Source organism: Micropterus salmoides, unplaced genomic scaffold, assembly GCF_014851395.1.
Source record: "Micropterus salmoides isolate LMB-PRFRI ecotype aquatic unplaced genomic scaffold, ASM1485139v1 Ms_hic_scaffold_20, whole genome shotgun sequence".
Taxonomy (NCBI): Eukaryota; Metazoa; Chordata; class Actinopteri; order Centrarchiformes; family Centrarchidae; genus Micropterus; species Micropterus salmoides.
This window is the reverse complement of record NW_024041151.1, coordinates 1030459-1048627: the sequence shown is the minus strand read 5'-3', so window position 1 is coordinate 1048627 and position 18169 is coordinate 1030459. Positions and strand designations below refer to the sequence as shown.

The window sequence follows — 18169 nt, the reverse complement described above, 5'->3', positions numbered from 1 at the left end:
TTTTTCATTTTATTTTAAGAAGTTTTTACACGTGTAATAAAGGAAATGAGGCCTCAGTGAGGTTTCACTGCAGACAGTCTCTTTTTTCAAACTTTCCTCTGTGACTTGTTGTTCAGCGGCTGCGGCGTGTTTTCATTCTGTCTTCCTGTTAAACGGCTTGAGAGGCCGAACGCTGAGAACTTGATGGCGAGTTTGTGTTTCTGGTTTGTTGCAGAGAGAAAACAGTTTTCAGTTTATTATCAAGGCAGATTTTATTAGTGTCGGGACGTCTCATAATTATTATGTTAAGGCATCATGTACAGCTACAGTCCATCATGGCGGCATCGCAGCGTGGCGGCGGTTTCACAGCTTGGCCTTGCTCATGCGGCCCATCAGTTTCTCCAGCTTGATGGCGAGCGTCATGTCGCCTTTGATCCGCAGCTTCCCCGACATGAAGGCCATCGTGGGCTTCAGCTTCCCTGAAACAGCACGCAGAGAGAAACGCCGCCGTTACCCCTCGCCTCTCACGTCTAACGTCATTCTCAGCGTCACCGTGGCGACGGCTCACCTGCGAACATCTTGCTGAAGTCGCTGGAGTCCATCGTCATGACGACGTCGGCCTTGACGGGCGGCTGGCCCTGCCCGGCGCTGCCAGAGCCGCTCTTCAGGTCCAGAAACCAAACGCCGCCGTGTTCTCCTTATATGGACACAAACACAGTGACATCAGAGACACGCCCACTTGCCTGCCCCCCCCCGAGCGCCCCCGCTGGTACCTGATAGGTCAAACTGGTAGATGCCCTGCGTCGACTTGACGACGTCTTCGTTAATGACCGCTCTGATGACATCAAACGTCTTTTCTATTTGTCCACTGGAGGGAGGCGTGGCCGAAGATGGCGGCTTGAAGGCTGGGGTCGCCCCTGGCAACGAGGAGAAAGAAAAAGCTGATTTCAGACATAAGGGGGCGCCGGAGCAACGCCTGGAGAAGTCAAGACTTCCTGTCTGAATCTGTACTAGTACTGGCAGTAGAACTCGCAGTACTCACCGTGTTGCTCCATCTGTTCGGCCAGCGCCTCAGGTGCGTCGTCGAGGAAGAAGTCCGGTAGCAGGGGGTGACCTGTTGACCAATCAGAGACCACCGTGAGACCACATGACAGTGTCGGGAACGCCGTGATAAGTCAGTGTTAGCTGAGTTAGCGTGCGGTCACCTGGCTGGACGGCGTAATGGTCAAAGTCTTTGACTCCTTGCTCCTTCAGGACGTCCTCGTCCACCAGGAAGTGACCCGTGTAGTCCTTCGGCCGGGACAGGATGGCGTAGGCGGCGTCTGCCATGATGTCAGCTGTACGACACTGTTTACTGACACCGTCGCCGCCCAACATCTCCATGGCTGCTGTCTGGATCGCTATGGCAACAACACACAGTTCAGACCGGGGTTAGCACGATTAGCTAGTTTACTGCGAGTCTATGAGGAGTCCGTTAGCATGCTAACATGTAGCCACTGACCGGTTCGAGGCCAGAGGGCGTTGACAGCGATTTGACCCCTGAACTCTTCGGCCATTCCCAGGACGCACATGGACATGCCGTACTTCGCCATCGTGTACGCTGAGGGAAAAAAAAACAGACGTGTCATTACTGTCAGGTGCATGATGGGATGCTGGCTGGTCAGTTGCTATGGTTACCTGTGTGGTTCTTGAACCAGACGGGGTTGAGATTGAGCGGAGGCGCCAGGTTCAGGATGTGAGGACTGCGACTCTTCAGCAGGTGAGGGATGACCAGCTTAGACCTGAAACACAGAGGCGCCGGTTAACAGGTGGGCGTGTTCAGTAACTGGCGAGCGCGCGATGAGCGTGCGTTCAGTAACAGGTGAGTCAGCTCGTACGTCAGGTAAGTCCCTCTCAGGTTGATTCCCAGCATCAGATCCACCTTCTTCATGGGCGTCTCCAGAGTTCCCGTCAGACTGATGGCGCTGGCGTTGTTCACCAGGATGTCGATTCCTGCCAATCAGACAAGCACAGTGATGATGTCACTGCCGGAGTTAAGGCTCCATCAGCTGACCTGATACCTGCTCCCTCCGACACACCCGGACCGGAGACAGGAGGCGGACCTTGAATGTGTTCCTACCTGAGCAGGTCACCTGGGGGGTTTTAACTCCACGCTGTAAAAAAATGGCGTTACCTCCAAACTTGTCGACAGCTTTCTGAACAGCGTCTCCGATCTGCTGCTCGTCACGGATGTCCACCACGCAGGCCAACGCCTTCCCTCCCGCCGCCTCCACTGACACACAGAGAGACAACATGTCCGTCAAACAGACGTGACCTCGTGAGGAAAAGACGACCTCGGTGCTCAAAGGAGCGACCGCTGGCCTTCATTTTCAAAACCAACTTTATCTATAAACACGTGGACAGAGACAAACACGTTTCCTGTCCAACACAGAACCCCAGGATGTTTCCAGTGAACACGTCCGGTGCATTTAAAATAAAAACTGAAACTAATAACTAAAATCTAATTAATACGCAAGTAGAGAAAGTTAAATAAGGAAGTATTTTTTCTTTTGAGTTTAAAGGCTGATTTCTGAGTGAAAAGTTGAAGAAACCTGATGTGACCTGAGGTTTAAACTTTTATGTTCAACACTTGAGGCCAAACAGTCGATCACTTCACAAATCTGAGGCAGAACGTTCAAAATAATCATGATCAACAAATATCCTGAAGTAAAAGGAAGGAAAAGCTTTTTTCAGTTCTTTTTCCTCAACAAAATCTTAAACATCTTAACATGTTGAATACGAATGAATGAATGAATGAATGAATGAATGAATGAATGAATATTATCATGAATATTTATTGAACATTTGTTACATTGTTATTGAAAAAAATTATATGGTGATAATTATTGTTTTATTGTCCAGCCTAGAATTTACCTTTTTTCTCCATTTGTTCATTTCTGTGTAAAGAAGATGACGACGTCATCGTTAGCTGGATAATCAATACGCTTGTTTTTAAAGACTCCTCCTGACTGGATGATCTGACCGAGCAGAAATCTGAATTCACAGCTCGTCACACGAGAGTAAAACAGCCCTCGGTTGTTTCTACATTTACGTGGGTCTGCTGTGGCGAAACTCCAGCGCTGCGGCGCTAGGAATTGTGGGACGGCTCGTTTCCTTTGGTAAAGACGGTGAACCCTCCGCTGAACTCGCCCCAGAAAGGAAGCATCACAGCTTGTAGAGAAACCAACCAGCTCTCCTCACAGCTGCTGCTTAAACACTTCATTTCCCCCAGAGCCGACGCTGCACCTGGCGTCCTCGCTCGTCCTGGCGTCCTCGCTCGTCCTTCTTCACATCTTAGTCTCGACCCTGATCTTGGCGACTGTCGGGCTAAATGTTGCAGGGAAACTGAAGTGATGATCAGTGATGTAAAACAACAAGTTTGAGGCGCTTCTGTTGTTCAGAGCTGCAGTGAACACAGATTTTAACAAGACGCTGAATCACAAACTATTTAAACGCTCCGACAGGGCTGAACGTTTTAATTAAGCCAGCTTCCTGCGGGTGAGCCGGCTGCAGGGGCCGATTATAGAGCCGACTCGGTCTGTGACGCTTCACAACCCGAGGAAGAACATCCACAACAAGAACGATTAAAAAACCGACATACACGAGTAAAATTTTGTTCTATTAGAAAATAAAATAATAAACAAGGTCGGCTGTCCGCTGAATAAGACGTATTAAAATGTGACCATTTCATTTACAAAGATGTTAAAAACAACCACCACCAGCGTGACATCACGGCGCCGTCAGTCAGGAGGGCGGCGTGCGCTTTGCAAATATCTGTGGTTGGTGGGTTTGGCGTGCGATCCGAAAGGAGCAGCAAATTTTAATTGAACCCAGATTGAATCTACAGCTCATTTTAAATGGCTAAATCATTTGATCAACTTCTGTCAGAACTGCTCCGATCAAAAACTCTGATCAAACAGGAACTTTTGGCTGAAAGTGTGGAGGATTTTATTTTATTAACATTTTGTGTTAGACTGTAAGAATTAAACTTTGGTGTGTGAAGCTCCGAGCTGAGTAAATTTATGGCGTCTGTCTTTATGAAATGGGGTAAGAGCTCAAAGTGGCGCCGTTAGATTCACTTGATGGAGCAAACGAAGCACCGTGAAGTCAACCGATCGGATGGAAAGCTTCACTGCTTCACCGAGCTTCGTCTCGCCATCACTACATATTTGGCGCCACCTGTTGTTGTGGGTGTATAAAATAAGTCCTGATTCAAATGAATGAAATCAAACATTTATTGAACATTTGTTCAAACAAAACGATATTGTTGCGTTTCCCAGCCCAAAGCAGCCAGAGCATAAATACAAAGGACAGACTCTCACTGTGATTTCATTTCACTGAGGTTCAGTTCACGAGCAGCAGGACGAAGTCTGAAAAGCTGAAACACAAAACTGTAACGTCTGCCGTTAAATCTAACGAGCCCGCTGCTTCCTCCTGCAGACGTGCGCCTCGGTACAGACTTCAAAATGTTTTCCTGGGACTACTTTCAGCGGCGGACAGATCCACGGTTGTGTGTGTGTGTGTGTGTTAGCAGTTAGCCTGTTAGCGCCTCACCCTCCTGAGCGGCGGTGTAGATGGTTCCCGGTAGTTTGGGATGGGGCTCGGCAGTCTTGGCGGCGATGACGATGTTGGCGCCGTCTCTGGCGGCTTTCAGGGCGATGGCTTTCCCGATCCCTCGGCTCGCGCCGGTGATGAAGAGCGTGCAGCCCGCTAACTTCCTGAAACACAGAGAAGACGAGAAGAGTTAGCTCACATGCTAACAGACCAGAGGAAACTCCCGTGCTAGTAGTTTCCCCCTGCTCCCAGTCTTTGTGCTAAGCTAGGCTAACTCTGTCTGACCGATAGTCGTGGTGACTTCCTGTCTGGGTCCTGACCCCGGTTATTCACAAGTCATCTGATCCAGAAAAGAACAACAGTTCAGTCTGTGCACGAGTATTCCAGCCTTTACGGTAAGTGAAGCGGCAGGTCAGAGACTCGGTCTGTCTCTTTAGTATGCATGTAAAAAGTAAAAATAAATGGAAAATATGTGACACTTCGGGTGTTCAGGAAAGTTTTTCATTATATTTGGTTTCAGCCAAGAGTTTCCCTCTGGGAGCGTCCCCGTTATCCACGGTGTGTTTGTGAAGAATGTACATTAGTTTGTTGTTATTTGTTGTGGTCAGAGGAGGAGCTGCTCTACCTGTTGGTCTTTCTCGCTGGGATCTGTGGGAGTCTGGGTTTAGTGTCTGTACCTGGATCAGGGTGGTCTACTCTGATGGCACAAAAGTGAACCGGATTACTGGACCCTGGATTTGAACAGCTGCTTCACAGTCCGTTTGAGAAATAAAGACCTGGACTCTGAGGGAGGACTGATTGATTTAGTGTCCCTGCCGCTTCGGCTCGAGCAAAGTGAGATAATATTAGTTCAGACTGCACCTTTATTCTGTCAGAATCTAATGTCTCATACCGTTTCATTTGTGAAAGACAGATTTATCAAACCGCCGTCTTTACTGTGAGGTCGGCTTCTCGTTACTCTGTGAAACTTTTAATTTTCGACGCCTCCAGAGTGACACTAAGAGCATTTCAGCCAGGTGGCTTAAACACAGAGCTGCTGTCACACTGACGAGCATCAAGGTCATCTGGCTTCCACCAAACTCTCATGTCAACATCACATACTCTAAAACTGCCCCCCTTTAAGGCCTCAGGACAGAGAGACCAGACCTGAACCACCTTCAGTCCCAGAGACACAGCTGCCGTACTGATTCGGCTCAGACATGATCCAAATGTAAAACCTCGATCTGTTCTGGAGTCGGTTCTGAGCTGAATAAAGTTTCTTATGATTCAAACGTTTTTTGAACGGGATTCTGTGTGTAGGAGCAGAGAACTGATCAGGTTTCACGAGGTCCCCCTAGTCTGTAGGAAAGATTACCGTCTAAATGATCCAAGACCAGAACCGAACCGAGTCCAGCACACGGGTTCACTGCCCGCCCCGCTCCTGTACGGCCCTGACGTAAAGAAGTTTGAAGAGAAGTTTTTACTGCGGAGGTCAAACTCAACAACAACGTTCAGACGCTCAACTGGGACCAAACTCCGTTTAAGAAATCTTCAACTTTCAAACTTTCTTGCTCAAATATCAGAAGCCAGAAGGACCAGAACTAAACTACAGTTTCTGAGGCAGAACTCTTCACTACTCGATTCGGCTTCAGTGAAACCCCAAACTAAAGGCGCTAATCACTCAAATCTGGACTAACTGTCGAGTTGCCTGCAGGCTGTGCGATGGCCGCTTGGGCTGAAGCCAGACGTTGTTCCGCGGTCTTTCTGAGGCGAGTTCTGTAAGTGGAGATCAGATGTCAGCGCGCACTCACCCCGTGTTCTGCAGCATCGCTGGGTTTCTGTTCTGCTTCTGAGCCGCTCACAAGTTTCAGCTGAAGAGTCACAACCTGCCGTCTGCTCCCACCTTTCACCCACTTACTGAGAGGAACTCAGCCGGAAGTTACTGATCAGCTGCTCCGCTCCACTTCCGGTCTGCATGCAAAGCTGTTGCGTGTTTGATGGCTGAAGTGCACCAGACTCTTATTTATCTCACTTTACTATTACAGCCTGCGTGTCTGATGTGGTCCTTGGATCTGGACCAGCCCGCTTCCTGTCTGAGGTCTCCTTAAATCGGAACTTTGAGAATCTAATTCCTTTAATTTAAATCTGACAGCTTGTCCAGCAAACATGCTTATTTTATTGTGACTGCTGCAAAACTAACTCTGCCACAAAATAAATTTATTTATAAGGAAAACATTCAGCTGCCAGGTGGCAATTCAAACTATAAAAATATAATATATGATATTATAATATGACATAATTTAAAATATATAATATAATATAATCAGCCTCTTATGTTTCAGTTTAAGTTACATTTTTTGGAAATTCATTTCTTCTTTATTTACACTTAATGTTTTCTTAAAACATTTTCATGTGATGTTTAACATTTCTTGTTGCTCTTTTTCAGAACAGTTTATTTGTCGGGACATGTCGTGTGAAAGCACCTGTGAACCATTTACAAACAAAACATGTCAGCAGTTCATGAAATAACCAGTTATTATTATAGCTGTATAAGTTGCTGTCTGCACATTTAACACCAGTTTATAATAATATAACAGTGACTTTCACTCTTATTTAATATCTCTAATTATAAGGGCCATTTAAATGTACAAATATGCATAAAGATTTACTTTAAAATACTTTGTCTTATTAAGCAAGTTCCCTGCACATTAATCTAATTGCAAATGCAAGATAAACACATTTAAACATGAATCAAAAATAATCTAGAACACTGAAGAACAGCATTGTTGCCTGTCCCCACTCACCAAAACTCCACTTGAGAAATCTCTTTTTTTTGCACCATATCTCTATAAATCCCAGAGAAAGTTGCATCTTCTGACCGTCATGACCAAAAGTAAGTTCTCTAATTTTCTTTTCCTTATATTTAATGATATTGTAACTGTGACTGAGCAGGTCACAGTTACAATATTCATTCCAATATTAGACTAAATTGTTTATTTTAAAAATCCAAATTTGTGGTGAATCACTAGAAAGTGTTCACGTGGACAACATGTCACTAGATTTCATGCATTTGCTAATTTTATGCTAAAAACTCAAACACACTCTCGTCACCTCCAGAGTCCAGAGGGGACCTTCAGGACTTCGCCGGCTCTGTTCTCAGTCCAGAGGGGACCTTCAGGACTTCGCCGGCTCTGTTCTCAGTCCAGAGGGGACCTTCAGGACTTCGCCGGCTCTGTTCTCAGTCCAGAGGGGACCTTCAGGACTTCACCGGCTCTGTTCTCAGTCCAGAGGGGACCTTCAGGACTTCGCCGGCTCTGTTCTCAGTCCAGAGGGGACCTTCAGGACTTCGCCGGCTCTGTTCTCAGTCCAGAGGGGACCTTCAGGACTTCACCGGCTCTCTCCTCAGTCCAGAGGGGACCTTCAGGACTTCGCCGGCTCTCTCCTCAGTCCAGAGGGGACCTTCAGGACTTCAGGACTTCAGGACTTCGCCGGCTCTGTTCTCAGTCCAGAGGGGACCTTCAGGACTTCGCCGGCTCTGTTCTCAGTCCAGAGGGGACCTTCAGGACTTCGCCGGCTCTGTTCTCAGTCCAGAGGGGACCTTCAGGACTTCGCCGGCTCTGTTCTCAGTCCAGAGGGGACCTTCAGGACTTCGCCGGCTCTGTTCTCAGTCCAGAGGGGACCTTCAGGACTTCGCCGGCTCTGTTCTCAGTCCAGAGGGGACCTTCAGGACTTCACCGGCTCTCTCCTCAGTCCAGAGGGGACCTTCAGGACTTCGCCGGCTCTCTCCTCAGTCCAGAGGGGACCTTCAGGACTTCAGGACTTCAGGACTTCGCCGGCTCTGTTCTCAGTCCAGAGGGGACCTTCAGGACTTCGCCGGCTCTGTTCTCAGTCCAGAGGGGACCTTCAGGACTTCAGGACTTCGCCGGCTCTGTTCTCAGTCCAGAGGGGACCTTCAGGACTTCGCCGGCTCTGTTCTCAGTCCAGAGGGGACCTTCAGGACTTCGCCGGCTCTGTTCTCAGTCCAGAGGGGACCTTCAGGACTTCACCGGCTCTCTCCTCAGTCCAGAGGGGACCTTCAGGACTTCGCCGGCTCTCTCCTCAGTCCAGAGGGGACCTTCAGGACTTCGCCGGCTCTCTCCTCAGTCCAGAGGGGACCTTCAGGACTTCAGGACTTCGCCGGCTCTGTTCTCAGTCCAGAGGGGACCTTCAGGACTTCACCGGCTCTCTCCTCAGTCCAGAGGGGACCTTCAGGACTTCGCCGGCTCTCTCCTCAGTCCAGAGGGGACCTTCAGGACTTCAGGACTTCGCCGGCTCTGTTCTCAGTCCAGAGGGGACCTTCAGGACTTCGCCGGCTCTGTTCTCAGTCCAGAGGGGACCTTCAGGACTTCAGGACTTCGCCGGCTCTGTTCTCAGTCCAGAGGGGACCTTCAGGACTTCGCCGGCTCTGTTCTCAGTCCAGAGGGGACCTTCAGGACTTCGCCGGCTCTGTTCTCAGTCCAGAGGGGACCTTCAGGACTTCAGGACTTCGCCGGCTCTGTTCTCAGTCCAGAGGGGACCTTCAGGACTTCACTGGCTCTCATTCCTGTTACTACATTGTTGTTGTTCAATAAAAAATTTATGCAATTGTTTAATAAATGACCTGATAAAAACATTGATGAACTCCTTTAAAACACAAACAGGGAGTGGAAGGTTTGTTTATATAAAATAAACACTTTCTTCAGGAGAAAACAAAGGAATTATTTGACCCGCTTTTAAAAAGAAAAGTTTTGGTAACAGCACTGAGAAAAAAAAACTAGTTTGACTGAGTTTGCCATTGAATATCTAAAATAGTTGAATGTGTGTGTGATTCAGCTGGAAGTTTACGGCCCTTTTAAGACTTTGTGACCTCCTGCAGGCTCTGATCACATTATTGATTATGACTGACCGTCTTCGTCACGTGTTTCCCTCCCTAAAGCTTCATCTTCAGAAACCCTGGAGAGCAGCGGAAGTACTGATCACGGGTCAGTAAACAACACCATGTTTATTTCCTCCCCGTCTCGATTCATCGATCATTATCGATCCCTCTGATCTGAGGCGTGTCCGCGCGAGCCGCCATGTTCTCCCGTGACGTCATCAAACGGGAAGTGAGCTCGTTGTTCTCCGTGGTCGCTGCCTGGCTGCGGTGCGGTGCGGGAGGCTCGCGGACCAAAACAACTCTTCCTCCTCTTCCTCCTCCTCGCGGACCATGGACGGGTGAGCGCGGGAACGCATCCCGCACATTCCCGCCGCAGCTTTTCCTTCCTTCCTGCCTTCCTCCCTCGCGTTTCCTTGGTGACCGAACCGCACCTGCGCGAGCCTCTGGCGTCAACCAGTCGCCGCAGCTTGTTGTTGTTTACTTGTTTACCTGCAACATTTTCCCGCCACAGGACCCGCTGCATATCTTCGCCGCGGGCCGCGTTCCCGCTCCTCACGCGCTGCTCGTCGCTCGCGCATCGCTTTTTTTTTTTTTACTGGTTTTGTTTTGGTTGAAAGTGTCGCGAGCGAAGAGTGACGATTCAGCGGCTGAAATCCCGCGATAACTGCGTGTCCACGTACAGAACCGTCGGCAGACAAACTGATCACTTTGATCTTCCGGTCTGTTCGTGTTTCAGTCGGTTAAAAACGTGTTTCTCAGTGACGTGTTCGTGATTCTGCGTCACTCAGCCGAACATGCTCGAGCCCTTCTGTCGTTATATTAATCAGCAAATCTACAAAACGGCCATTTGTTTTGTAGTTTCCAGAGACACAAAGTGATTCTTCAGCTGTTCTGAACTCGCATCTGAAAACATTTGTTAATTAGTGGATTGAAAGAAAGTCAGCAGCTGTTTCCGTAATCGATTAATTGTTCGTCCTTCTGTCAAACAAGACGTCACTTTGGGTTTGAGACTCAATCTTTCAGAATCAAGAAAGTTGAAACAATTGCTAGTTGTGACCCTGAAAGAGATTTACTTTCTAAAGAGAACTGACTTATCGATCAATACATCAGGTAATAATAATAATAATAAAGAATAAAATCAATCAAATCTATTACACATCTAAATTATTTATGAAACAAAATGTAAATCATTATTTTCCAGCTTTTTAGATTTTGTTTTCATTTAATATTTATTTTGTTCTATATTCTGATATATATATAAAAAAGATTTCTAACATTAATTCATTATGAAAATAATAATCAGGTTCATATCTCTGGAATCACATAATATCCATCTACTAATCAATGAATCAGTCGTTATGAACCAGTTTACTCCGGATATGTTCAGATAATCAATACTTTATATTAAAGTATTTACTGAATGTGGCGTTCACATTAGTCTTTAACGCCTGACTCCGATTCTTTTGCAGATCAATAACTGATATTATGTCTCTTCAGGAATCAGTGTTCAGGTCGTCTCTCAGCTGCTCAGCGAACATGAGCACCTCCCACCTGCCCACAGGTGAGCCCCCCCCCCCTACCTGAGTCACCTGGCCAGGTGTGAACCGCTTACTCACTCACCTGTGTGTCTGTTCACAGTGGATGGCCCCGATAGGCTGTGTGTTTCTGAGCGTGCTCAGTGCGTCCCGTCTCGGGTCCTTCACCTGCGTCAGCTTCCTGCGGACGTCTCTGAACAGGAAGTGTTCGCTCTGGCGCTTCCTTTCGGCCAAGTCAGTAAGCTGATAACGCTGAAGCCCAAAAACCAGGTGAGTGCTGACGCAGGTAAATCCAGCAGAGACGGAGGTCAAAGAAATATAACGACCTGCTTCAGCTCATTCCCTGACGCCGTGTCCATTCATCTTTCATTAAAAAGATTAATGTTTAATAACAAAACAAAAACTAAAGTAAAAATTTTAAAATTTGTACATTTATATAAAAAGATTTTGAATATTAAAACTATTATATGAAGCACATATTTCTCAGTGAATGAAAGGAGGCATTTGTTGTTATATATTATGTATTAGTTAACAGAGCGATGCTACAGTGTGAGAGACACAGGTTCAATCCCCCACTGTGACACGTTCACCACTGTGTCCCTGAGACTCTTAACCCCTCGTTGCTCCAGAGGCGTGCGACCTCTGACGTGTACAGCAGCTGGAAGTCGCTTTGGATAAATAACATACAGCAAACGTCTTTAGGACAAATAAAATGTTTACATGAAACAAAATAATTGTATTTTTCCTGAAACTAAACTTCTAAAGATGTTCTTCTTTCTAAAAGTCCAAATTCTGCATAATTTTTAAATTTCTTTAAATTAATTTGCACATTAATGAAGCTCATCAAAGTCATTTATTACTGTTTTTATTTGCTTTGTTTTATATTTAAGTCTTTATCTTCATATGAAAACAGGCGTTTTTAGAAATGGCATCAGAGGAAGCTGCTGTTGCCATGGTGAACTACTACACGTCGGCCACGCCCACCATCAGGAACCAGCCCGTATTCATCCAGTACTCCACCCACCGCGAGCTCAAAACCGACAATCTGACCAATCAGGTGAGCAGCAGTCGCCCCGCCCACTTCAGCACTTTAACATGCACGTTATTTCATATTGAATTAAAATATTATTTGTAATAATAAGAAAAAATTGCATATTTTCCTGCATTTTTCTTTAATTATAGAATTTTTGAGTTTTCCGCATTTTTAATCTGTTAAAATTAGATTTGACATGAAATAGTTCTTAATAATAATAAACACTTAATTTGTTTGCTTGTTGACAGAGAGCTCATCCGGCGCTGCAGGCCTTCAGTGCAGCAGCAGTGCATTCTGGGAACATGGCGTCGGGAGGGGAGGGGCGGGGCTTAGCTCCCAGTCAAAGTCCCGTCCTGAGAATCATCATCGAGAATTTATTTTACCCCGTGACCCTGGAGGTCCTGCAGCAGGTCGGTGACAAGGGGTTCACAGTGCTGCTGCTGCTGCTGCTGCTGCTGCTGCTGTCGTTGTTGTTGTTGTTGTTGTTGTTGTTGTCGTTGTTGTTATTTTAACAGTGTTCCTGTGTGTTCAGATCTTCAGTAAGTTCGGCTCGGTGTTGAAGATCATCACGTTCACCAGAAACAATCAGTTCCAGGCTCTGCTGCAGTTCTGCGACACCGTGCACGCTCAGCACGCCAAGGCCGTGAGTCACGTGCACGCTCACACACGTGTGTGCTTCAGTATTCCAGCTCTGGCCCAATCAGACGGCAGCTGTGTGTCCTCCTGTCTTTCAGTCTCTGGACGGTCAGAACATCTATAACGGCTGCTGCACGCTGAGGATCGACTTCTCCAAACTGAGCGCGCTCAACGTGAAGTACAACAACGACAAGAGCCGAGACTTCACCAGAGCCGACCTCCCCACGGGAGAGCTGGACCCCGCCGCCGCCTTCGGTAGGAGGAGCCCCGCTAAAGCTTACGCTAACTAAACACACTGAACACCGTGTCTGCAGCGTGATGTTGGACATGAGTGTTCGCTATGCCCCGCCCCCCAAAGTTACTGATGCTAAGCAGTTCTCAGAGCACGTAAACAGTTCGCAGTGGTGATGATGTAATTTAAGAAACATTGTTGTGGTTGTTGTTAGACCGGAAATACACGAACGTTTCCCGGCAGATTTAACACTTATGAAACATGCTAAGCTAACATGCTAACGCAATGTGATCAGTGATGCAGCACAATCTGTGACCCTACATGTCGTCGTCTTCTTCGCTGGTGTTTTGTCTGACACCCATGGCCGTAACCAGCCGTGAGGTCACCGAGGTCCGGACCTCCGTAATTAGCCCGTCTGTTAGCTATAAATCGATTCAAATAGAAACCGTCGATATCGCGCTCATGAAGGCTTTAGGACCATGCGGACGCAGCTGATCACACCGCCGCAACCCTCCCTTCCAGTTGAACAGCTGTTTCCTGGTCAGTGTCCACGCTCGGTAACACACAGGAAGCACCTCAGAACTTTGTGGCGCGCTTACTGAGAGCTTTGGGCGATACCATTTTCTAAGGGTGTGAGATTAAACTGCGACGATATTTCTCGCCAGGTAAAAAAAGCTGTCTCGTTTTTTCACACGCTGTCACACATTAACTTTCTCGCACAGAGAGGCGTTTACGCACGAGGCTCAGCGGCGTAACTTCGTATTTAAAGGATCGCTCCGAGGTCTCGCGCCCGGTCCAGGTTACAGTAAAGTGTTCGGGGTCGATCCTGAGCTGCATCGGAGCGTCCGCACGTATGTCAGGAGATAAAAGTTTCATCCCGTCTAGTTTAAGGACAGCTGCTGACCTCAGATCAGTAGGCTGTAATATGAAGCTGAGCGCTGACCGGCGGGAACTAGCGACTCTCGCGAGCTCCTCGCTTGCGGCGTCAGGCGGTTAGCTTAGCATTATGGGATACTTCCCGCTCACTCATGAACGCAGCACTGACAGTTAAAAAGTTGTTTACAGCTGCGGTGACTTCCTGTTTACATTGTCGGTCGCGCCTGATTGGACAGCAGATTTACTCGCGACTGCAGCTTCAGCCTTCACACTGACGGGCGAGTGTGTGTTACAGGTGTGGCTCTCCCTCCGTACGGCGCAGCAGCGTTCCCGCCAACCTTCCACCAGCACGCAGGTGAGCCGCCGCCGCCGCACCTGCACCACACGTACTACCACACGTAGGAATACTACCACACGTACTACCACACGTAGGAATACTACCACATGTACTGCCACAAGTAGGAATACTACCACACGTAGGAATACTACCACACGTACTGCAGTAGGAATACTACCACACGTAGGAATACTACCACACGTAGGAATACTACCACATGTACTGCAGTAGGAATACTACCACACGTAGGAATACTACCACACGTAGGAATACTACAGTACTGCAGTAGGAATACTACCACACGTAGGAATACTACCACACGTACTGCAGTAGGAATACTACCACACGTACTGCAGTAGGAATACTACCACACGTAGGAATACTACCACACGTACTGCAGTAGGAATACTACCACACGTAGGAATACTACCACACGTAGGAATACTACCACATGTACTGCAGTAGGAATACTACCACACGTAGGAATACTACCACATGTAGGAATACTACCACATGTACTGCAGTAGGAATACTACCACACGTAGGAATACTACCACACGTAGGAATACTACCACATGTACTGCAGTAGGAATACTACCACACGTAGGAATACTACCACACGTAGCAATACTACCACATGTACTGCAGTAGGAATACTACCACACGTAGGAATCTACCACACGTACTGCAGTAGGAATACTACACACGTACTGCAGTAGGAATACTACCACACTAGGAATACTACCACACGTACTGCAGTAGGAATACTACCACACGTAGGAATACTACCACACGTACTGCAGTAGGAATACTACCACACGTAGGAATACTACCACATGTACTGCAGTAGGAATACTACCACATGTACTGCAGTAGGAATACTACCACACGTAGGAATACTACCACATGTACTGCAGTAGGAATACTACCACACGTAGGAATACTACCACATGTACTGCAGTAGGAATACTACCACACGTAGGAATACTACCACACGTACTGCAGTAGTAGGAATACTACCACACGTAGGAATACTACCACACGTACTGCAGTAGGAATACTACCACACGTACTGCAGTAGGAATACTACCACATGTACTGCAGTAGGAATACTACCACACGTAGGAATACTACCACATGTACTGCAGTAGGAATACTACCACACGTAGGAATACTACCACATGTACTGCAGTAGGAATACTACCACACGTACTGCAGTAGGAATACTACCACACGTAGGAATACTACCACACGTAGGAATACTACCACATGTACTGCAGTAGGAATACTACCACACGTAGGAATACTACCACATGTACTGCAGTAGGAATACTACCACACGTAGGAATACTACCACACGTACTGCAGTAGGAATACTACCACACGTAGGAATACTACCACACGTACTGCAGTAGGAATACTACCACACGTAGGAATACTACCACACGTACTGCAGTAGTAGGAATACTACCACACGTAGGAATACTACCACACGTACTGCAGTAGGAATACTACCACACGTAGGAATACTACCACACGTAGGAATACTACCACACGTACTGCAGTAGGAATACTACCACACGTAGGAATACTACCACACGTAGGAATACTACCACACGTACTGCAGTAGGAATACTACCACACGTACTGCAGTAGGAATACTACCACACGTACTGCAGTAGGAATACTACCACACATACTGCAGTAGGAATACTACCACACGTACTGCTAAAGTAGGAATACTACCACACGTACTGCTAAAGTAGGAATACTACCACACGTACTGCAGTAGGAATACTACCACACGTACTGCAGTAGGAATACTACCACACGTAGGAATACTACCACACGTACTGCAGTAGGAATACTACCACACGTAGGAATACTACCACACGTACTGCAGTAGGAATACTACCACACGTAGGAATACTACCACACGTACTGCAGTAGGAATACTACCACACGTACTGCAGTAGGAATACTACCACACGTACTGCAGTAGGAATACTACCACACGTAGGAATACTACCACACGTACTGCAGTAGGAATACTACCACACGTACTGCAGTAGGAATACTACCACACGTAGGAATACTACCACACGTAGGAATACTACCACACGTACTGCAGTAATACTACTGCAGTAGGAATACTACCACACGTAGGAATACTACCACACGTACTGCAGTAGGAATACTACCACACGTACTGCAGTAGGAATACTACCACACGTACTGCAGTAGGAATACTACCACACATACTGCAGTAGAATACTACCACACGTACTGCTAAAGTAGGAATACTACCACAAGTACTACAGTAGGATACTACCACATGTACTGCAGTAGGGATACACCACACGTAGGAATACTACCACCTACGCAGTAGGAATACTACCACACGTAGGAATACTACCACACGTACTGCAGTAGGAATACTACCACACGTAGGATACTACCACACGTACTGCAGTAGGAATACTACCACACGTACTGCTAAAGTAGGAATACTACCACAGTACTACAGTAAATACTACCACACGTACTGCTAAAGTAGGAATACTACACAAGTACTACAGTAGAATACTACCACCGTACTGCAGTAGGAATACTACCACAACGTACTGCAAAGTAGGAATACTACCACACGTACTGCAGTAGAATACTACCACACTACTGCAGTAGAATACTACCACACATACTGCTAAAGTAGGAATACTACCACACGTACTGCAGTAGGAATACTACCACACGTACTGCAGTAGGAATACTACCACACGTACTTCTAAAGTAGGAATACTATCACACGTACTGCAGTAGGAATACTACCACACGTACTTCTAAGTAGGAATACTACCACACGTTACTGCAGTAGGAATACTACCACACGTACTGCTAAAGTAGGAACTACCACACGTACTGCTAAGTAGGAATACTACCACAAGTACTGCAGTAGCGATACTACCACACGTACTGCTAAAGTAGGAATACTACCACAAGTACTACAGTAGGAATACTACCACACGTACTGCAGTAGGAATACTACCACACGTACTGCTAAAGTAGGAATACTACCACACGTACTGCAGTAGGAATACTACCACACGTACTGCTAAAGTAGGAATACTACCACACGTACTGCAGTAGGAATACTACCACACGTAATGCTAAAGTAGGAATACTACCACAAGTACTACAGTAGGAATACTACCACACGTACTGCTAAAGTAGGAATACTACCACAAGTACTGCAGTAGGAATACTACCACAAGTACTGCAGTAGGAATACTACCACACGTAGGAATACTACCACACGTAGGAATACTACCACACGTACTGCAGTAGGAATACTACCACACGTAGGAATACTACCACACGTAGGAATACTACCACACGTACTGCAGTAGGAATACTACCACACGGGAATACTACCACACTAGGAATACTACCACACGTACTCAGTAGGAATACTACCACACGTACTGCAGTAGGAATACTCCACGTACTGCAGTAGGAATACTACCACACTACTGCAGTAGAATACTACCACACGTACTGCAGTAGAATACTACCACAGTACTGCATAGGAACTACCACACACTGCAGTAGGAATACTACCACACATACTGCAGTAGGAATACTACCACACGTACTGCTAAAGTAGGAATACTACCACAAGTACTACAGTAGGAATACTACCACATTACTGCAGTAGGGATACTACCACACGTAGGAATACTACCACACGTACTGCGTAGGAATACTACCACACGTAGGAATACTACCACACGTATTGCAGTAGGAATACGACACACGTACTGCTAAAGTAGGAATACTACCACAAGTACTGCAGTAGGAATACTACCACATGTACTGCAGTAGGGATACTACCACACGTAGGATACTACCACACGTACTGCAGTAGGAATACTACCACACGTACTGCTAAAGTAGGAATACTACCACAAGTACTACAGTAGAATACTACCACACGTACTGCTAAAGTAGGAATACTCCACACGTACTGCAGTAGGAATACTACCACACGTACTGCAGTAGTACTACCACACGTACT

General features: G+C 46.8%; 1 protein-coding gene and 1 pseudogene across 1 annotated transcript; one reads left to right on the top strand and one right to left on the bottom strand.

Moving 5' to 3' along the window:
• Positions 1 to 225: 225 nt before the first annotated feature.
• hsdl2 (hydroxysteroid dehydrogenase like 2) lies at positions 226 to 6520 on the bottom strand. The gene is made up of 11 exons (XM_038734401.1): positions 6363 to 6520; positions 4573 to 4736; positions 2153 to 2251; positions 1857 to 1971; positions 1657 to 1760; positions 1481 to 1579; positions 1185 to 1379; positions 1022 to 1093; positions 753 to 896; positions 548 to 676; positions 226 to 458 (listed from the first exon to the last, which is right to left on the bottom strand). The coding sequence occupies exons 1-11, from the start codon at positions 6377 to 6379 to the stop codon at positions 343 to 345; spliced, it is 1254 nt and encodes a 417-aa protein (XP_038590329.1). The 5' UTR covers positions 6380 to 6520; the 3' UTR covers positions 226 to 342.
• Positions 6521 to 9644: 3124 nt separating this feature from the next.
• Positions 9645 to 18169, top strand: part of LOC119914855 — a 92624-nt pseudogene continuing 84099 nt past the window's right edge.